The 16070-nt window shown below is 41.4% G+C and overlaps 1 protein-coding gene across 2 annotated transcripts in view; it reads left to right on the top strand.

The window, feature by feature from the left end:
- Positions 1–1444: 1444 nt before the first annotated feature.
- The window catches only part of xirp2a (xin actin binding repeat containing 2a), a 47713-nt gene continuing 33087 nt past the window's right edge, over positions 1445–16070 (top strand). Inside the window, exons 1-2 of one of the 2 annotated variants that reach the window (XM_034098808.1) lie at positions 1445–1495; positions 2281–2681. In XM_034098808.1, the coding sequence (XP_033954699.1) occupies positions 2469–2681 (213 nt within the window). In that variant the 5' untranslated portion in view covers positions 1445–1495; positions 2281–2468. Of the gene's footprint in view, positions 1496–2234; positions 2682–16070 lie in introns of those variants that run through there. The other variant, XM_071205249.1, reaches the window with a different exon arrangement.

The following is a 16070-nucleotide window of genomic DNA, read 5'->3' as shown; positions in this document are numbered from 1 at the left end:
AGTAGCTAACTGTCTGTCGGATGTTTGGTGTTGGATAACAGAAATACAGAAACAATAACCTGAAAGATGCTTAAACACTTCGTACAGCTCAATACAACTGACGGTTGTAATTCTCTTTTGGATCATGATGTAGAAAATCTAGGCTTTCAGAGTCCTTAATGTCACATTTGATTCAAAAGGAGGGTTGGAATCAGAGAGTAGCTTTTCCATTTTAACATCAACAACCAACAAGATTGAATAATGTGCAGTCAGCTGCTGCGCGTCACTTTTTCCTGGCTAGAGTCGAGAACTCTTTTTCTAGAGCTTTTCTTGGGAACAGACGGACCTTTTGGCTTTTTAAGTACACTGAGGTATTTAGTGACAGCTCTTTGAATGGTTTACTGGAACGTTGACATGTGAACACACATTTCTGTAGATAGAGAACAGTGTCTTCCATCTTCCTATCTTATCCAAGTATTTCAGTCTGTTGTCTGAATAAAGTCGTCTGGAGTCCTTGGCCAGGAATTCCACATGGGAGCACACACAGATCCTGCATTATAGTTTATTTAATAGAAGCAGACAGTGTTTTTACCCTTGTGAATCCTCAGTCTCTCTAAAGCCCCACCAGAGCTTAAATGTTGTCTTGTTGTATTAAAGAAAAGCTGCTCTGGAGCTTTGTGTCAGGGGGCATTATGTTTGTTCCCACACTGAATTCCACTTAGCCCTGCACTTATAACAGTATCTGTGTGCATGTTTCTGAATCCACTTTCACTACGCAAGGAATCAAGATGCATATCACGGAAAATCCCCACTATTCCAAGCCGTCCTTAGCGTCCTGTTCCTCTCCAAATTGACCCTTTTCCATTGCTGAAATTAAACATTGGATACAAATGGAATTTCAAAACAGAATATTTGTTTTTAGTGAGAAACTGCTGTAACTGAGGCACCTAAATGGACACTGGATCCAGCTGAGAGTGACACACATACCTCTGGTCCTCCTCCCTGAATAATGTATTTGCCACTGGTGTAATTGGAGTGATACTGTGTACTATCAGATGCATATATCATGACCGTTCATTCATTAAGATTGGATTATCTGGATTGCCTCTCAGTTCCTTTCTCGCTGTATTGATGTTTCTATGTGACTGCTTTTAGGCTTGTAACTCAGCTGTCTTTGTTCCTACATGATCCTGTAACTAAGCTGTCAATCTCCATCGGCTTCCTCGGTTCCCTCTTACTCTCCTCTCCATCATGTGCTTCTCTCTCAGAGCCCACATGAATATAACGGGGGGAATTTGAACTGATCTACTTTACAAAGCCCAATTTCCTCCAATGTAGTGAAAATCACACTTTGTACCTGAATGAAATGGGAGTCACGGAGGAAGCAGACTTAACTTGCTAATTTCCCTTTTGTGCCAAAACAGAAAGCAGGAAAACACTCCCAAGGAAGTGTTGGTGTGGCAAGTGTAAAATGAACAATGTATCCACCATCATGGATGCAGCGCAGGCCAGTAAGGTTAGTTTTAATGGGCTTTCCTTGTATTGTTCAGGGATAATGAGCTTTGGTACACACCCCGTAGTGTTTCAGGAAGGATGTGTGAGGTTCAAAGTTGTTAATTTGTTTGCTGAAAGCTTGCAGATGTTCCTTTTTAACCCCGTGTTAATTGTGGCTTTGCTCTGCATTGCTCGAGGTGCCACAGTAGCTTATGTGTGAAAGCAATAATTGAAAAATAATTGAATGAACCATTTTGGGATATTATTTAATTCATTTTCTTAACCTTATTTAAACTCAATATTTAAAAAGAATGAAAATAAATAATCCTTCTTTTTCCTCAAACATTTTGAGAGCTAGCTGTCAGAGCTAACTAGCTTGCTAACTAGCTTGCTAACTATCTGTTAAGGTAATATTGAATTCAGCCATTTTATTTTCTGTTGAGAGGTTTAACTTGAACTAATAATAACATATCATATATTTTTAGTATATTATCTATGTAAAATCTGAAGTTACTAGTTATTATAGCTGTTTTGTTGAGTTGTTACAGAGCATTAGGGTGGGTTATACTTAAAGAATCAGTCAAACTTCTCCATCTTCTTTCCACTTTTTCACTTGTGCAGCCCCTCTCCTTTCCCCTGTCGTCACTTCTTTGGTCTTTTTTCTCAACTCATATCTCAATTTGCCTTTCTGAGCCCACTTGTGAGTGTACATAGGCTTCTGTGTATGCATGAGTAATTACAGGGCAGGGGAGAGAGGAAAAAAAATTCCCCCGTGAACTTTTCCTTTCCTCCTCCTTTTTCTTTCAGCCACTCAGTGTGCCTGCAAGACCCGGAGAGCCTGGCAGACAGAGAGGAACCCACTCCTGCATCTCCATCTCCGATCCTCACCCTCTTAAAACGTCCTCACCCCTGCTGACTCACCTCACACAATACACTTCCTCTCCAAGTACCAGCCTGAAGGGGAAAAAGGGGGGAGATACGGTTTCTGTACAACAATGGAAATTCAATCAGGAAATGGAGAGGAGGTGGCGAGTACAGTGTCGGCGACCTCGGGCTCCGTTTCCCAGAGTTCCCCTGGGCCGCAGGTAGAGGCACCACACGATACCGTGCTCCGAGAGGACCTGCAGGCTGCGAAGAGGATTGAGAGGTTTGACATTCCACTTGATAACCTGAAGAGGATGTTTGAGAAGCCTGGCGTAGGAAACACAGTAAGTAACTGCAACTCCGCATTTTCATTGTGTTTGTGTTTTCTAAATCTCTCCAAGTAAATTCCTTTTTTCAACCTTACACTGCAAAGTCAGTTGTGGTGAGTGTGAGGTCATGCCTCAAGCATACAGATCTAGTTTCTGAGTGCTGACACTGTGCACTATGTATATATCACTGTTGTAAGTTTCTTCTTCTTCTTTATATAATCACTCTTTCGAGGCGGATATTGCTTGACCATGTTGTTGACATATTTCTGGAAGAATTGGAAAGTCAAAACAGGATGTCGCTTATCTCTCCGTTTGCTTCGATGTGATTCATTTGGGTTTTTCCGTCATTTCATTGGTGAAAAATGCTTACAGCTCTCGAGGAGGGTGGCCTTCTCTCTTGCTTTGTTTTTCCGACTCAGCTGGCTTCTCTGAGAGGAAAATCGAAGTCTTTTGGAAGTGAAGTGGGTCATTATGGGAAAACCTCTCGTTTACCAAATGTCTAAGGATAAAACTAAAAGGCCCAGATGACCGTATACTTTTTTGCTCCCATGTCATCAAATCAAACCCCATTAAAATGATTTAATGATTGTGCATGGAACATTTTCAACTCGAAAAACAAAATCAACAGGGGCCAATGCATTATGGGGAATGTGGTTCTCAGTGTGTGCCAGTGTCGACTGCTGGTGGCACTGATACACAGCGGCTGCATCTGTGCCACTGGGTTGGTGATATTCGACACCCTGTTATTTGAGACCTATTTTGGGGGGCTTTATGGTTAAGCAGGATTTTAAAAATAACCCCGGTAATTGGCATGTCGGCTGCTACTGGAAGTGGAGAGAAGCTTCTCCGTCAGGCCAGAGAGAAATGTGAATCTGTTGGAAATCACATCTGGCTCTTGAGAAACATTAAACGGATTAATGTGGTTAATGATCCACATCACTCGAGCTAAGAGTTTAAGATGGTTTCTTTTTGCTTTTCTGTCCAGCTGTGAAGGCTAATATCCTAGTTTCTCCTTATCAGACGTGTTTGGGCTGCTGTGGTATCTATGAGCCATAACAGTCTCAAGAGACAAGACCTCCTCTTTGGTTTTATTATGGCTGTTCAACATTCCAGTATTTCTTTGACTGTTAAACATGATCTCATAGGAGAGAGTATACATAGCACACCACTTTTAAAGGACATTTTGCATGTTGTGTCCACGCATCTTAAGCTTTTAGTGTGTCATTTAACACCATGTTGTCATTCTCAAGTTGCCACATAAAACCCAACTATTTGGCTAGGTTTGGGCACAAAACTAGCGTCAGTCTTCAGGAAAAGATCATGATTTTGGGTTAAATTGATCCACGTGAACCGAAACATGGCGCATTTAATTATTTGTTAATTTTGTCGATTCAAACTAAACTACATCGTAAGTCAACATTTGAGTTTTGGATTAAGACAGGATGTGAACAGCAGGCAGTTTTGTGGCCATGCATCCCATCCTCCTCCCTACTTTACGCTCCTTACATTCAATCCACTGACTTCTGAAGCACTTGCTCTGAGCCTTTCATATTATCATTTTATGTGACATTTGAAAAGCAAAAAGATGCATAGTGATAACACACAAATGACTGATGACTTGTCATTCAAACGCCATTTAGTGACACCATGCAGGACGATGCCTCTTGACAAATAATGTGTCACTTAGCCATTAGTGTGCTTCGATGTTATCAGTCCTTCTTTGTTTGAAGTGTGCGACCCATTACAGCTGCTAAAGCAAATACTAAAACAATTTATTAGACCCAGAATCTCAACTCTATACAGTTTTGTTTTATTCCTACTGCTCCAATCAGCGTTGTTTTCGAGCTCCGTCACCTGGAGTTATCAGGGAGTGGACTCACGCAGTACTCTCCCTGCTCAGCACTGAGCAGCAGACAGACATAGTAGGCCATGTACCAATCAATTCGAGCTAGAAAACAGTACTTGGAGAGTGCATTGGTCTTGCAATTCAATGTCATAACCCTATGCTACTTCGTGACCAGGAGTTAGCTTAAAATTAGCATGTATACTGGCTGAGGCTGAGCTTAATATTTAAAGATGCGCTGTATTTTTCTTCCCGTGGCCTGTATTATTTATTGAAACGGTGTGATGTCATTGGACGGCCAGCCATAACAACGAGCGGCAGACTCCCAGGCGGTCGCTCAGCTGCGGCCCACATCCTCAACGGGCGTTTCCAACAGCCGCAGATGTGTTCGTCACGCAGAGCTTTATCTCGTGTGCAAAAGAGCGTGTGTGGCGAGCTGATCCTCCAGGGACACTGGCTCGTGTTTACAACATCTGTCTGACCTTCTGGGCAAGATACACACATACTGATGCACGTGCATGAGACAGATGAGGTGCTAACATGGTTTTATAGCATGCAGGGAGGAAAGAATTCTCAGAAGCATGCATGCACACACTTTTTCATGATTGACATGCATTTTAAAAAACAGGCTCGTCATCAAAAATAAGAAAGCTTTCCATTATGTTGTACTATTAAGTTCATGATGTGATGGCTGCTGGTTGCCAGTGGGTGGCAGCGGAGCGTCTTTGAGTCAAACTGTCACTCTGTGAACCCGATAAACTCCATGAAAGGAGGATCAATGGTGTGCTCTTAATCAGGAGTTTATCACAGTGAGACGATTACTAATCACCTGCAGTTAATTAGAGTTCATTCTCAGCGCCTGAAGGTGTCTTCAAATCGCTTTTCTGTTCAGATTAGAGGTGTCAGATTATCAGGATTTGCATATTTGCTGAAATATGATGGGTTTGGCAAATTGAACCCAACACAAAATGATTTAACCGGATCTCACGCCATGGGATGACATCTGGCTAACAGGATAACATAGTTAAGTAGGAACTGCTTTAGGTGGCTGACTCTGAAGGAGGCTCCACAGGTCTGGAATGTCGCCTTGGTTTATTTTCATAACTCGTATCATCACTGTCACTACATCACTCTTGCATTTGTTATGTGTCTGGCTCATGGTCAGTAAGATACTTGGCATTTTGTTCCTGTGACCATATCTTTCGTTATAGATCGTACAGCGTGTGCTCTTGAATATAGCCTGTTACGCAAATGGAGAAATGTGTTATATGCGGTTCCTTTTTTTCGACTTTTCCAGGCAATTTCTTGTCTCTTTGCCAAATCTCAACTGACATGTTGAAAGATGTACACAGTCCTGCCTTTTGGCTAATTGTCAGCCATTTCCCCCTCGTTAAAAGAATCAATCGTTATGCAACACCTTTCCTAAACGCTCTTCATTAAACGTTAAGTAAACTAAAAGCCACAATGTGTCTGCAAGAAATTGATCCAGACTTGATGAGGACACTCGCGTCCTCATCAAGTCCATTGAGCTCGTAAAAATTCCATTAACTTTTACCAGGCATCTATTTCGTCTCACTTTCGCAGATTCAAATCTTTTAATGGAGCTGGCAGCGGAGCCGTGTGGTGACGCATTGCTAGTCTGTTGTGTGATGATGACTTGTTGCTCGCCTTGGCTCGTAGACTACTTGCTCTGTTCTGCTGCGAGCCAAACACAGCTGTGAAACTCCCCGCTTCATTTGTCTCGTTCAGATTACTCATTGGCTACCTGGCGTTCGCTTTGTTTATGGATTTGACAAATAAAAAATGATGTAAAAGTCGGCTCCGTGTTGTTGTCAGACCCCTTTTCCCCCAGAGGTATTATCGTAGCATGTGCATATTCACTCCGACGTATGATAATCCATTCCCATAGCTGGGTAATGAACGCATATCTGCAGGCTTTCTTCCAGACAGATTGTTTTGTGACTCAGGTTGTCTTTTCTCGAACACCCACAGCCCTACAAAAGCATACGTGTTCAACAATTAGCCAGAGACCTCAAGGCTTCCTTGCTCAATCATTCATCATGGCGTTGTGTCAATGAGAGGGCAGCATCGTTTCCATGGCAAAAAAAGAGGAAGCACTCAATATTCTTTGGCTGTGTGTTCATTTACTAAATCTCAATCATTAAACCTTATGATGAATGAGAGGAACAGCATAAAGACACAGTTGTTACAGTTAAACATAGTGTCTAAAAGCCTTGGAAGCAGCCACATTTAATCATCTCAAGGCCTTTTTCTCTTTACAGATATTTTAGAAAGCATTTCACTGAGAGGCTGTGCACATTTGTTGACATCTTCTCATCATTTAGCACATTAAGTAGTAACATTTTGGCTGTCAGTGTCTCTGTATTGTTGGTGGAAATTGGCCCCGGTTGTCTCGTTACTTGGTACGGGTGCTTGGACAAAGTCAGGGTGCTAAATAATGGCCCCATGTTAACACGAATAGATGGAAGCAGGAAACCGGAGCTGCTAAATATAACATATTGGAGGATTTGATACTGTACATCACACAGGGAAAGAATTGTTTTAATGTAAGTCAGTACCAAATCTTACTTCTTTTCAGACGACGTCATTGGAAGTATAATAGCCCAATTCACAACTGTTATGGAGACATTTAAAATGAAATCAAGTTTTATTTATATAGCACATTTATAAACGATTTTTGGTCGAGCCAAAGTGCTGTACATATGATAAAAATAGCCTACAGTAGAGACACTTTACAGCAAATACAACAGCACAGATTGTTCAGAATATCAGTAGGAGAAAAAAAAAACCCGACACCCTCTGTCCTTAGACCCTCACATCGTACAAGGAAAAACTTCCGGAGAAAAACCCACAGTTTATTAGTTTCCCTTAAAACTACAAACCCTAACCCTACTGTATAATGGCACTCGAAGAAAAGTCAGTTGGTTCAAATGCTGAACACATAACATGTTGTGGTCATCCATCCCATACGTAGCTGTTGAAACATTTGAGTCCGGGACAAAGTAATTCCAGTAGAAGGTGACGTGAAGTTCGTCCACATGCACGAGCTCGTATTACTCATTTGCACAATTATAGACTTAAATCCCCAGAATTCAACGAGGCATGCAATAAGTCAGCTCCATGCTTCAGTGTATATTTGGAGAGGCTGAAAACAGAGCCGCAGCCCAAGCCACTTTAGAGTCATCGTGTATAAATAGTAGAGCCTGGTGATGTTGGCATCCCTCACTGAACATTAAGAGAGCACTGATGAAAGAGACTGAAATATGATTCACATTCAGTGAGCATAAGGCCATATTGTGAGAAGAGAGAGGCCTGGGAGACGGAGAGCAAGGACGATGAAGATGAAGATGGATAGGGAGCCATGGAGTCTCAGCAGGGGCGTCAGGGGGGAGAAACCAAATGAAAAGAGAGTTCATAAATTAGCAGGTAAAGCAGGTCACAGTCTGATTGTTACGTTCCCTATTAGGCTAGGGGAACTAAAGGGAAGAAACACAACCAGATTGGTAGAATGAGTGATTTATTTAAAGTAGCAGCGGAAAACAAAATGGCAGGCAGGCAGCCTGAAACAAACAAAAGGGCACACAAGTTTATACGTAAACAAAAGGAGGACTCAAAAGGAGTCTAAAGGCATACAGGGAAAACAAATACTAATATACTAAATAAAGAACGAAACAAAACCTCACTTTAACAGTGGTACAACTAACCAAATACTCTATACACAACACCGCTAAACTAAGGGCAACAGTCACAACTTCAGAAACTATGCTCTCAACACGAACTAAGCTACTCTACACACTACACACGAGTTTTACCACAGTTAACAGAGTTCTCTAAGCGCAAGTAGCGAGAGGCGTCTGTTCCTCAACAGAGCCTCCAGAGTGGTGATAGTCCGTGCCTTTGTACTCCTCCCCAGCAGGTGTGCGCTGCGATTGGACGACGTCAATCCAATCACCATCTTCAGAGGCGGACCAGGAGATGGGCAGCCAATGATGTTGGCGCAACCACACAGCTCATTTACATAAACACACACACAGCTGAAAACACTCACAGGCAGATTAATGACCGTAACACTGATTCATGTTTCGATAATGATAAGCTTCATCAGGCCCTGCTTCACGACTGCACAATCTCAAACACTCCTTTTCCCAATTTTCTCTTTTTTTCTGCCTCTTCCCTTCCTTGGAGAAGGGAGTTTGAGCCCTGGGTTAGATAATCTGAGGAGAAGAGGCCCAGAATATAGAATGAGGAGCTCTGGCACAGAATCTTATAATATTTTATGAGAAAAAAAAGACTTGTATTGTACAAAGAATTGTATAAAATCATACTTTTTTAACGTTATAAATATTTATAAAAGTATGAATAAGTATACAACAAGCATAAGTAGTAGTTACACATAATGAAAAAATAAGTGAAAATTCAAAAAGACAGAAAAGGATGAAACATACCTTAGTATGTCGTTCCCCACACATGTATATTTCTCCATTACTTATGATTAATAATAAAACATGCTCCAATATGTTGATGTCAAACACATGTATCCATTCAGATCTATGTGACACACGTCTCATATTAAAAGTGTGTAAGATAAATCTAAGTGTGCCCATGTCCTGTACGGCAGACCTCCAGCCTGCATTATTGGCCTGCTAATGTCCCTGTTAATAGGCAGCAGTCAATACACACAGGGACTTTCTGCAGCCAAGCTTTGAAAGTCAAAATCATTGGACGTCTGTCAAGCTTTTAATTTATCTGCCGCTCACTAGATCTGGGTCAAATTTGTCATTGGCAAATGAGCCCAGTTGGGCAAGCTAAATGACTCGACCCTCCTCTAACAGCTTCCACCCCGAGTGACGCTGAGCGGGACACTTAGCCCTGAAAAACAGTGTGAAGCACTCAAACTGTGGCTACAATTGTTGGGAATTTGGCCTCAAACTAATAATTTAGAAACTGTAATGTCTTGTATGGCTGCTACATGGCGTTGGTTGGATCGAGACAGCAAGATTATTAGGCACATTTTTGAAAATAGCCTCTTGTGGCTTGGTGATGTAGAAACTACTCTAGGGACTACCCAAACCTCCTCATTATTTGGTATACTTTTTGTGTTATTCATTAATTAGGTGTTATTTCAATCCATTGGATTATTAAAGAGGGATTTGTACCCCCCGTAGGTTCTTTTTGATGTTCAGAGCTCCCTAAAGCAACTGCATTTTTTCCTAAACTGTATAACCATTTGCAGTAAGTGCCTCTGACTGAACTCCTCCTTACTGAAAATGGGAAACAAATAGCCGTGTTGCTACTATACTGGACCAGCCCCTGGCCTTCCTGTAGCAAAGCTGCCCCGTGGGGAGTGCTAGTAATGCTAAAAATAGCAGCATGTTCAGTCACAGCGTCCAACTGCTCCAGTCGAGCTGCTCAGAGGCCGGCAGTAGGCAGCTGTGCTCGTATGGGGCAGATCATATGTAAATGTGTGGGGATCAAACAGTGGCATATGCAAAAGGGAAGTCTGCCTGGGATCACACAGTTAAATACATATTTAAATGTCCTATGTGAGCTTTTTGATGGACATTTGAATGTTTTATTTCCCTGGCTTAGGCCTAGTCACAACAGAATAGAGTTCATTGTAGTGGAAAATAAATACTGTCCCATTTCCCTATAACAGGGTTGGCCAACTTTGGGCATCTGGCTGGAGTGAGATTTTGATATCATGGGTTTGATTATACATATGCACACTAAATGACTGCTATCGTGTCAGCAGCGGGACCTTAGCATATATAGGCCTATAGGATAGATATATACAATATATACAAATACACAATATTGGACACAGACTATAAAGGGCACAACGTTTCATTCACTAATGAAAGTCAAACACATGTTTGTTTCCACTGTTTTATTGTGTGCCTGTCGCGATAAGCAATTAATTGACTTATCTTACGATAAATAAAAATGAACTCGATACATTTACATTTACATGAGGATGTGACTAGCAGTTTGAAAGGATGTACTTGAATTATTATTATATATTATCATTATGTCAGTGGTCTAAAATGGTCATACAACGGTGCCGACAATATTATCGTTTATCGCAATCATTTCCGGGAAAATGTATCCAACAAAATGAATTATCGTGAGAGGCCTATACATGAAACACACGCACACAAACAAATCTACAGACTTACTCCAAACTGCCAAATATATTAATTAACACACTCACTCATATACTCTTTGACTCTATTTTGGCCTAGTAGAACAATAAGCATCAGACTTTTACTTTTTATCATTTCGACTGGATCTTAGAAAAGGCAAGGCAAGGCAAGGCAAGTTTATTTATATAGCAGCTTTCAGCACCAGGCAATTCAAGGTGCTTTTCAAAAATGAAAGACATTCAGACAAAGGAATTTAACAGTAAAAGATAATAAAAGAAACATTAAAAGAAAAACAAAAAATGAAAGACATTAAGAAAATGGCATTTAAAATCAGTCATTAAAAAGAAAAGCTAATAAAATAAACATTAAAAGTTACAGTGCAGTCTAAGATATGAATAGTTCAATTATTTCGGTTCTTGATTTTTAATTTATTCACAGAACCTCCCTTTGGAAATCCGAATATTTCCGTCCTGATTGTTAATTTAGACTGATTGTTTTCACCATGTTTTGCTCGCATGACATCCACAATCGGACCCTCAGGAGGGTGTACTAGCCCCCTACTCTGCTTTGGGTTCCATAACAAAGTCTTTAAGTGTTACCTGAACACCCCGTGTTACCAATACACTATTTTTCACCCGTCGGTGCTGTGATACTTGTTCCTCAGTACAAATCACCCAAAAACTGATCTTAAACCCTGGCTACGATGGATATCCCAAATATCCTACTTTGATCTGCGCATGCGTAATACGGGTCGGAGATTGACCAACCGGCTCCCACTATGTGGTGGGGTCGGATCGACAGTTTGAGTAGCTGTCAACTCAACATTGTAAATAACCATGTAAATAACCAACCAAAAACGATCGCCGGTTCATCTTGTTTTTGGCGTGAGAATAGTTTGGGCAGCGTGAGAGCGTGAGATTGAGAGTGAAAGCGTGTGTCACACGCCAGATGCATGAGAGTTGGCAACCCTGACCCTGTCCGTCATGATAGACCTTTCCAACAAGTTTATAGGGCCTATAAACTTGTTGGAAAGGTCTGTCATGACGGTCATGACTCATGAGGAAGCACAATTTTTCCCCCCCTTCATTAAGAGGAGATAGGGAACGACCTTGGCGTCTTTTGAATAATCTGTGTTTGCATATACCCGTTAGCAACTGTCTGAGATAAGCTTACAAGCCGTAGCTACCAAATGCTTGTTAGCTTGGGTAATATAACTGCCTAGCCTAGAGACTAGCACCGCCGCAGCCTGCCAGTGAGTTAGCAGTTAGCTTGCATGCTACAGCCTTCCACTAACTAGCCCCGCGAGTAGTATATTGCTACATCTCCAAGATTGCACTGTAACTTTTCTTGTTGTGCCCATGCCTGATAGCAACAAAACACGGATTGTATCAAACATATTCATTAAAAAGATATTTCACCCGGGCGCTTCATAACACAAAGAGTCAACATAACATTGAAAAACAAGTGCATTGTTTGTCAGGCAGACACAGGGGGAGGATGGTTCTGACAGGGAAGAAGCGCAACTATAGCTGAGGGAAAACTCTGACTTAATGTTGCATCATGTACCCACAAAAACAACAAGCAGCCTTTTTCACCAACACGGCATGAGATGAAAACACAGCAGCAAAGTTTTTTTACACTCTTAAAAACTATCGGAGAGGAAAATGGAGCACAGGCTGTGACCAGCGATATATGCTCATACATCAAGATGCACCGTAAAGCAACAGTCTGAACATATCCCATTTGTTGCTGCACTGTTTGTCTGGGACCATAAATGTGAGTCATTGTATATCCCTGTGGGCTTTGTTCTGGCTCGCTTTACGTCTGTCTCTCTTCTATGTGGCTGCTTCTTTCTGCCGTCGAGCTCTCACTGTGACTCTGTCTGCTTCTCTGGCCTTTAGTTAATCCACTCTGTCCCAGCTGGCCTAGGTAGAACATATTAAATCACTGTGACAATACAGACTCCCCCTCCCCGAGTGGCTTCCATTCCTCTTGTTGTCAATCGGCCTTCTCTATTTGTTCATGTACTCTTCACTTCTTTATTGGCCCATGACTCATCTCTTTCTCTCATCACTCCCTGTCTTCAGTACCCATGTTTGCCCATGGGTTCTTGAAATATTGATGCGCCTCCGTTGAGTCATAATGAGTACAGTCGATAAAGGATTGCAAACAACAAATATCGTTTTCATGCTTCGACTGGATTGCAGAAAGGAATGCTTATGGCAAACAAAAAGCATGGCGAAAAGTAAACGGCTGCCAAAAAGGGAGGGGGGGGGGGAGTGGAAGAGAGGATGGCATGAAAGCCGGGATGACCTTCAAATGAACAATGCACACTGTTGCATAACACCGACGAGTTGGAGGTGATTAGCCTTGAGATCCAAAGACTGGCTTTAAAGACTGCTCGGTTAATTCCGTCATTTGTGTTTTCCGTGCATGTTTTGCTCTCGGATAACAAATGGCAAAGCATGCTTCAATACTTCAATTAGCTAACAGATATCAGGAGTCTGACTACGAGTGCTAAGATGTCCTTTTATGTGAGCCAGACATGTATAGTCAGCTTAGCAACTGAAGACACACTTGAGATCTGCATTGGAAAGCTAGGTATGATGATGTTGACATGTTGGTTAGCCAGCCATTAACATCCAGACTGGAATATACGATTGGATGGTGCTCCATCTAATTTTGTACAGACATTCGTGGTCCCCAGAGGATACATCTCACTGGCTACTTCCTCTATAGCGCCACCAGCAGTCAATGTGTTCACACACCCAGTAGAATATTGAAATAAACAGCATTTATTGGCAGAATTTGGTACAATTATCACTCCCAGTGGATGTCAACCGCCAATCCACATTTGAATATTTCCAATACTTTGTGATAGGTAATCCATCACAATAAATATTGAGCTATACCATTTAATTAATCTCCAATGTAATGTCTCACTATCAATCACTTGAGAGCAGAAGATGTTATGCCTCTTGACCGAATTAATTAATTTCAGCTGATTTGTAACCTCTGCCTCACACTGCAACATTTAGATGAACACATCAATGGGAGAGTCATTACATTAGCAAACATATCACAATGACATGGGTAAATGTGAACCACATTTAAATGAAAGTAAATGGGCTGTCCCGTTGATGGAAGCTATTAGATCTTTTCGTGCATTTCAATCTCTTTTCTCACAATAGCTGTCTCTTTCAAGGGGACAATTACCTTACATAATTAGCAACGCCTCTCACTCTGCTCTGGCACTCGTTTGTTCATTCACTCATCTATTTATTCACACAGCCTGAATGATTTAGCCCCAGAGATTGAACCGTCGCTGTTCCAGCCAGCTGCAACCACCGCGGCTGGGTGTTGGAGCCAAAGAAAGATGCCTGAGGATTACTTTTCCTCTAAAGCCTGCCATACATTGGGCTATGGCTTTTTATTCCAATTAGCTTTCTAAACATAGACATAGTAAGCAACAACACACAGTGTGTATTAATACGCCTCAGAGGAACAATTATAATCGAATAAAATGCTTTTTTAACTAAATAAATAGATCAGCTCAGAAAAGAAATCTTGGTTCTTGCCTGTATAATTTAAATGCATACAAATATATATATTTTTAAATAGTACATTAATTAAATACATGGGTGCTAGAAGAGCACAGACCCCTGCCAAGGCCCTATCTCGCAATGTTAATGAAAATGAAAAATTATTGATGTGTCTGCCCTGTGATTGAAATCCACTAAAACATGTAAGAGGTTCCTCCTTGGCCCATGCGACACCCTTAAATATAGTGTTATGAAAATCAGGACACTATTATTGCCTTAATCCTGAGATAAAGATATTACCTAGTGCCATTTTTTTTTATTCGACATTGTAAGAGGGAATGATCATTTATAAAACATTATTCACATTATCATAAACAAATATATTAAAATGATTAAAACATGATTCTTTTCAAGAGGATCTGTACAATAATTCCTGTCATGTACATTCAATCTAAACAATAGATTTTGATATGAATGTGTAGCCACCTAGCCTAGTGACATCACCAGGGTTATTTGTATACAGTAGTCATCGGTCCTCTCGTGCCACAGAAGACATTATACAACTGCTTTTAACGAAGTAGGAATCAGCATGACTAACTCACGTATGTGTTATGTTGAGTTTGTATTTTTCCTGGCAGGATTCCTTCACAGTGTACATATATAGGCAGCTTGCTTTTAGCCCAGCAGATTGCCCGCGATGGCTACTGAAGCAGCTGTCAATCACTCTCTAACAGAAGGTTAAGGTGGATGAGTCAGCAGTCAATAACTGTAAGTAACACTCAATGAAGTCATTTTTTTAAAATGTGAGAATCACCACAAACAGATGTGTACACTCACGAGAAGACATTATGACCAACGAGCTGATCCCTCTTCCTGCATAGTAACAGTTTACAATGACTGCTATAAACCTTTACCTCACTGCTTTGAATTGTTGAAGAAGGTCAGGCGTATTTAGAAGTAGATCCAAAGCAACTGGTAGCCTCCGTCAGCCCGGTGATTTGTTTCCTGTTGTAGCATCTCATGAGTAATTATTGAGAGCAGCCACTTGTTATGTTATGCCAGCAGACCCATAAGGCTGCGTTCACGGCCAGAAGCACTCAGTCCTCGAGCTGACAGGGACTGTATGTAAACACAGCGTCTGTGCCCACCCCATGCTCAGATGCACTCATGTTTGCACCATTGGCCAACAATGGGTCCTTTGATTTAAGTACCCAAACAATGAGTCACGTGTGCTTGACTTCTTTAGTTGGCCTGCGCTACAGTGCTTCCCCAGAGACATTGACATAGGCATTAAAGGAACTACAGGCACAGGGAGAGCCAATCAGGGAAGCCTCAGAATTGATTTGACGTGAGGATGTTCAGAAACCCGGCATTCACCTGTAAGAGAATCAGGATAACAAGCATGCTGAAGAAGCACTCAAGCAGGCCAGGGAGCTCTTAACACTCAAAGTAAAGAGAAGCCAAGATAGGAGAGACGGAGAGGAAAAGCAATCCAAAAATAATACCTGAAAGTCTTTAAGGAGTTCCTCCCGGCAAGGTGGGCGCCCTCTCTCCTCCAGAATGTCACACCTGATATCGAACCAGCGGACCTTATCGATTTGAAGTGCTACTGTAGTTTCACCAACTTGGTAAAAGCACTCCGAGACATTTCTATTTGAGTCCAAGGAGGTGCAGGAGAGCTTAGCTTTGGCAAGGTTTCAACTTGTATTCAAACTAGTCAAAAACCACATTCATTTGCCCAAATTATTCATGTGTTAGTACAAGCCTTGAGTGATGATCCATACAGGTAGATAATGTGCTACAACATGACTAAATATACTTATCTACTACTACTCCAAACTCCATGCAGTCTCAA

The sequence above is a fragment of the Pseudochaenichthys georgianus genome, chromosome 2 (assembly GCF_902827115.2).
Source record: "Pseudochaenichthys georgianus chromosome 2, fPseGeo1.2, whole genome shotgun sequence".
NCBI classification, from domain to species: Eukaryota; Metazoa; Chordata; class Actinopteri; order Perciformes; family Channichthyidae; genus Pseudochaenichthys; species Pseudochaenichthys georgianus.
Note: the sequence above shows the minus strand (reverse complement) of the source record. Positions and strands in the feature narration are given on the sequence as shown.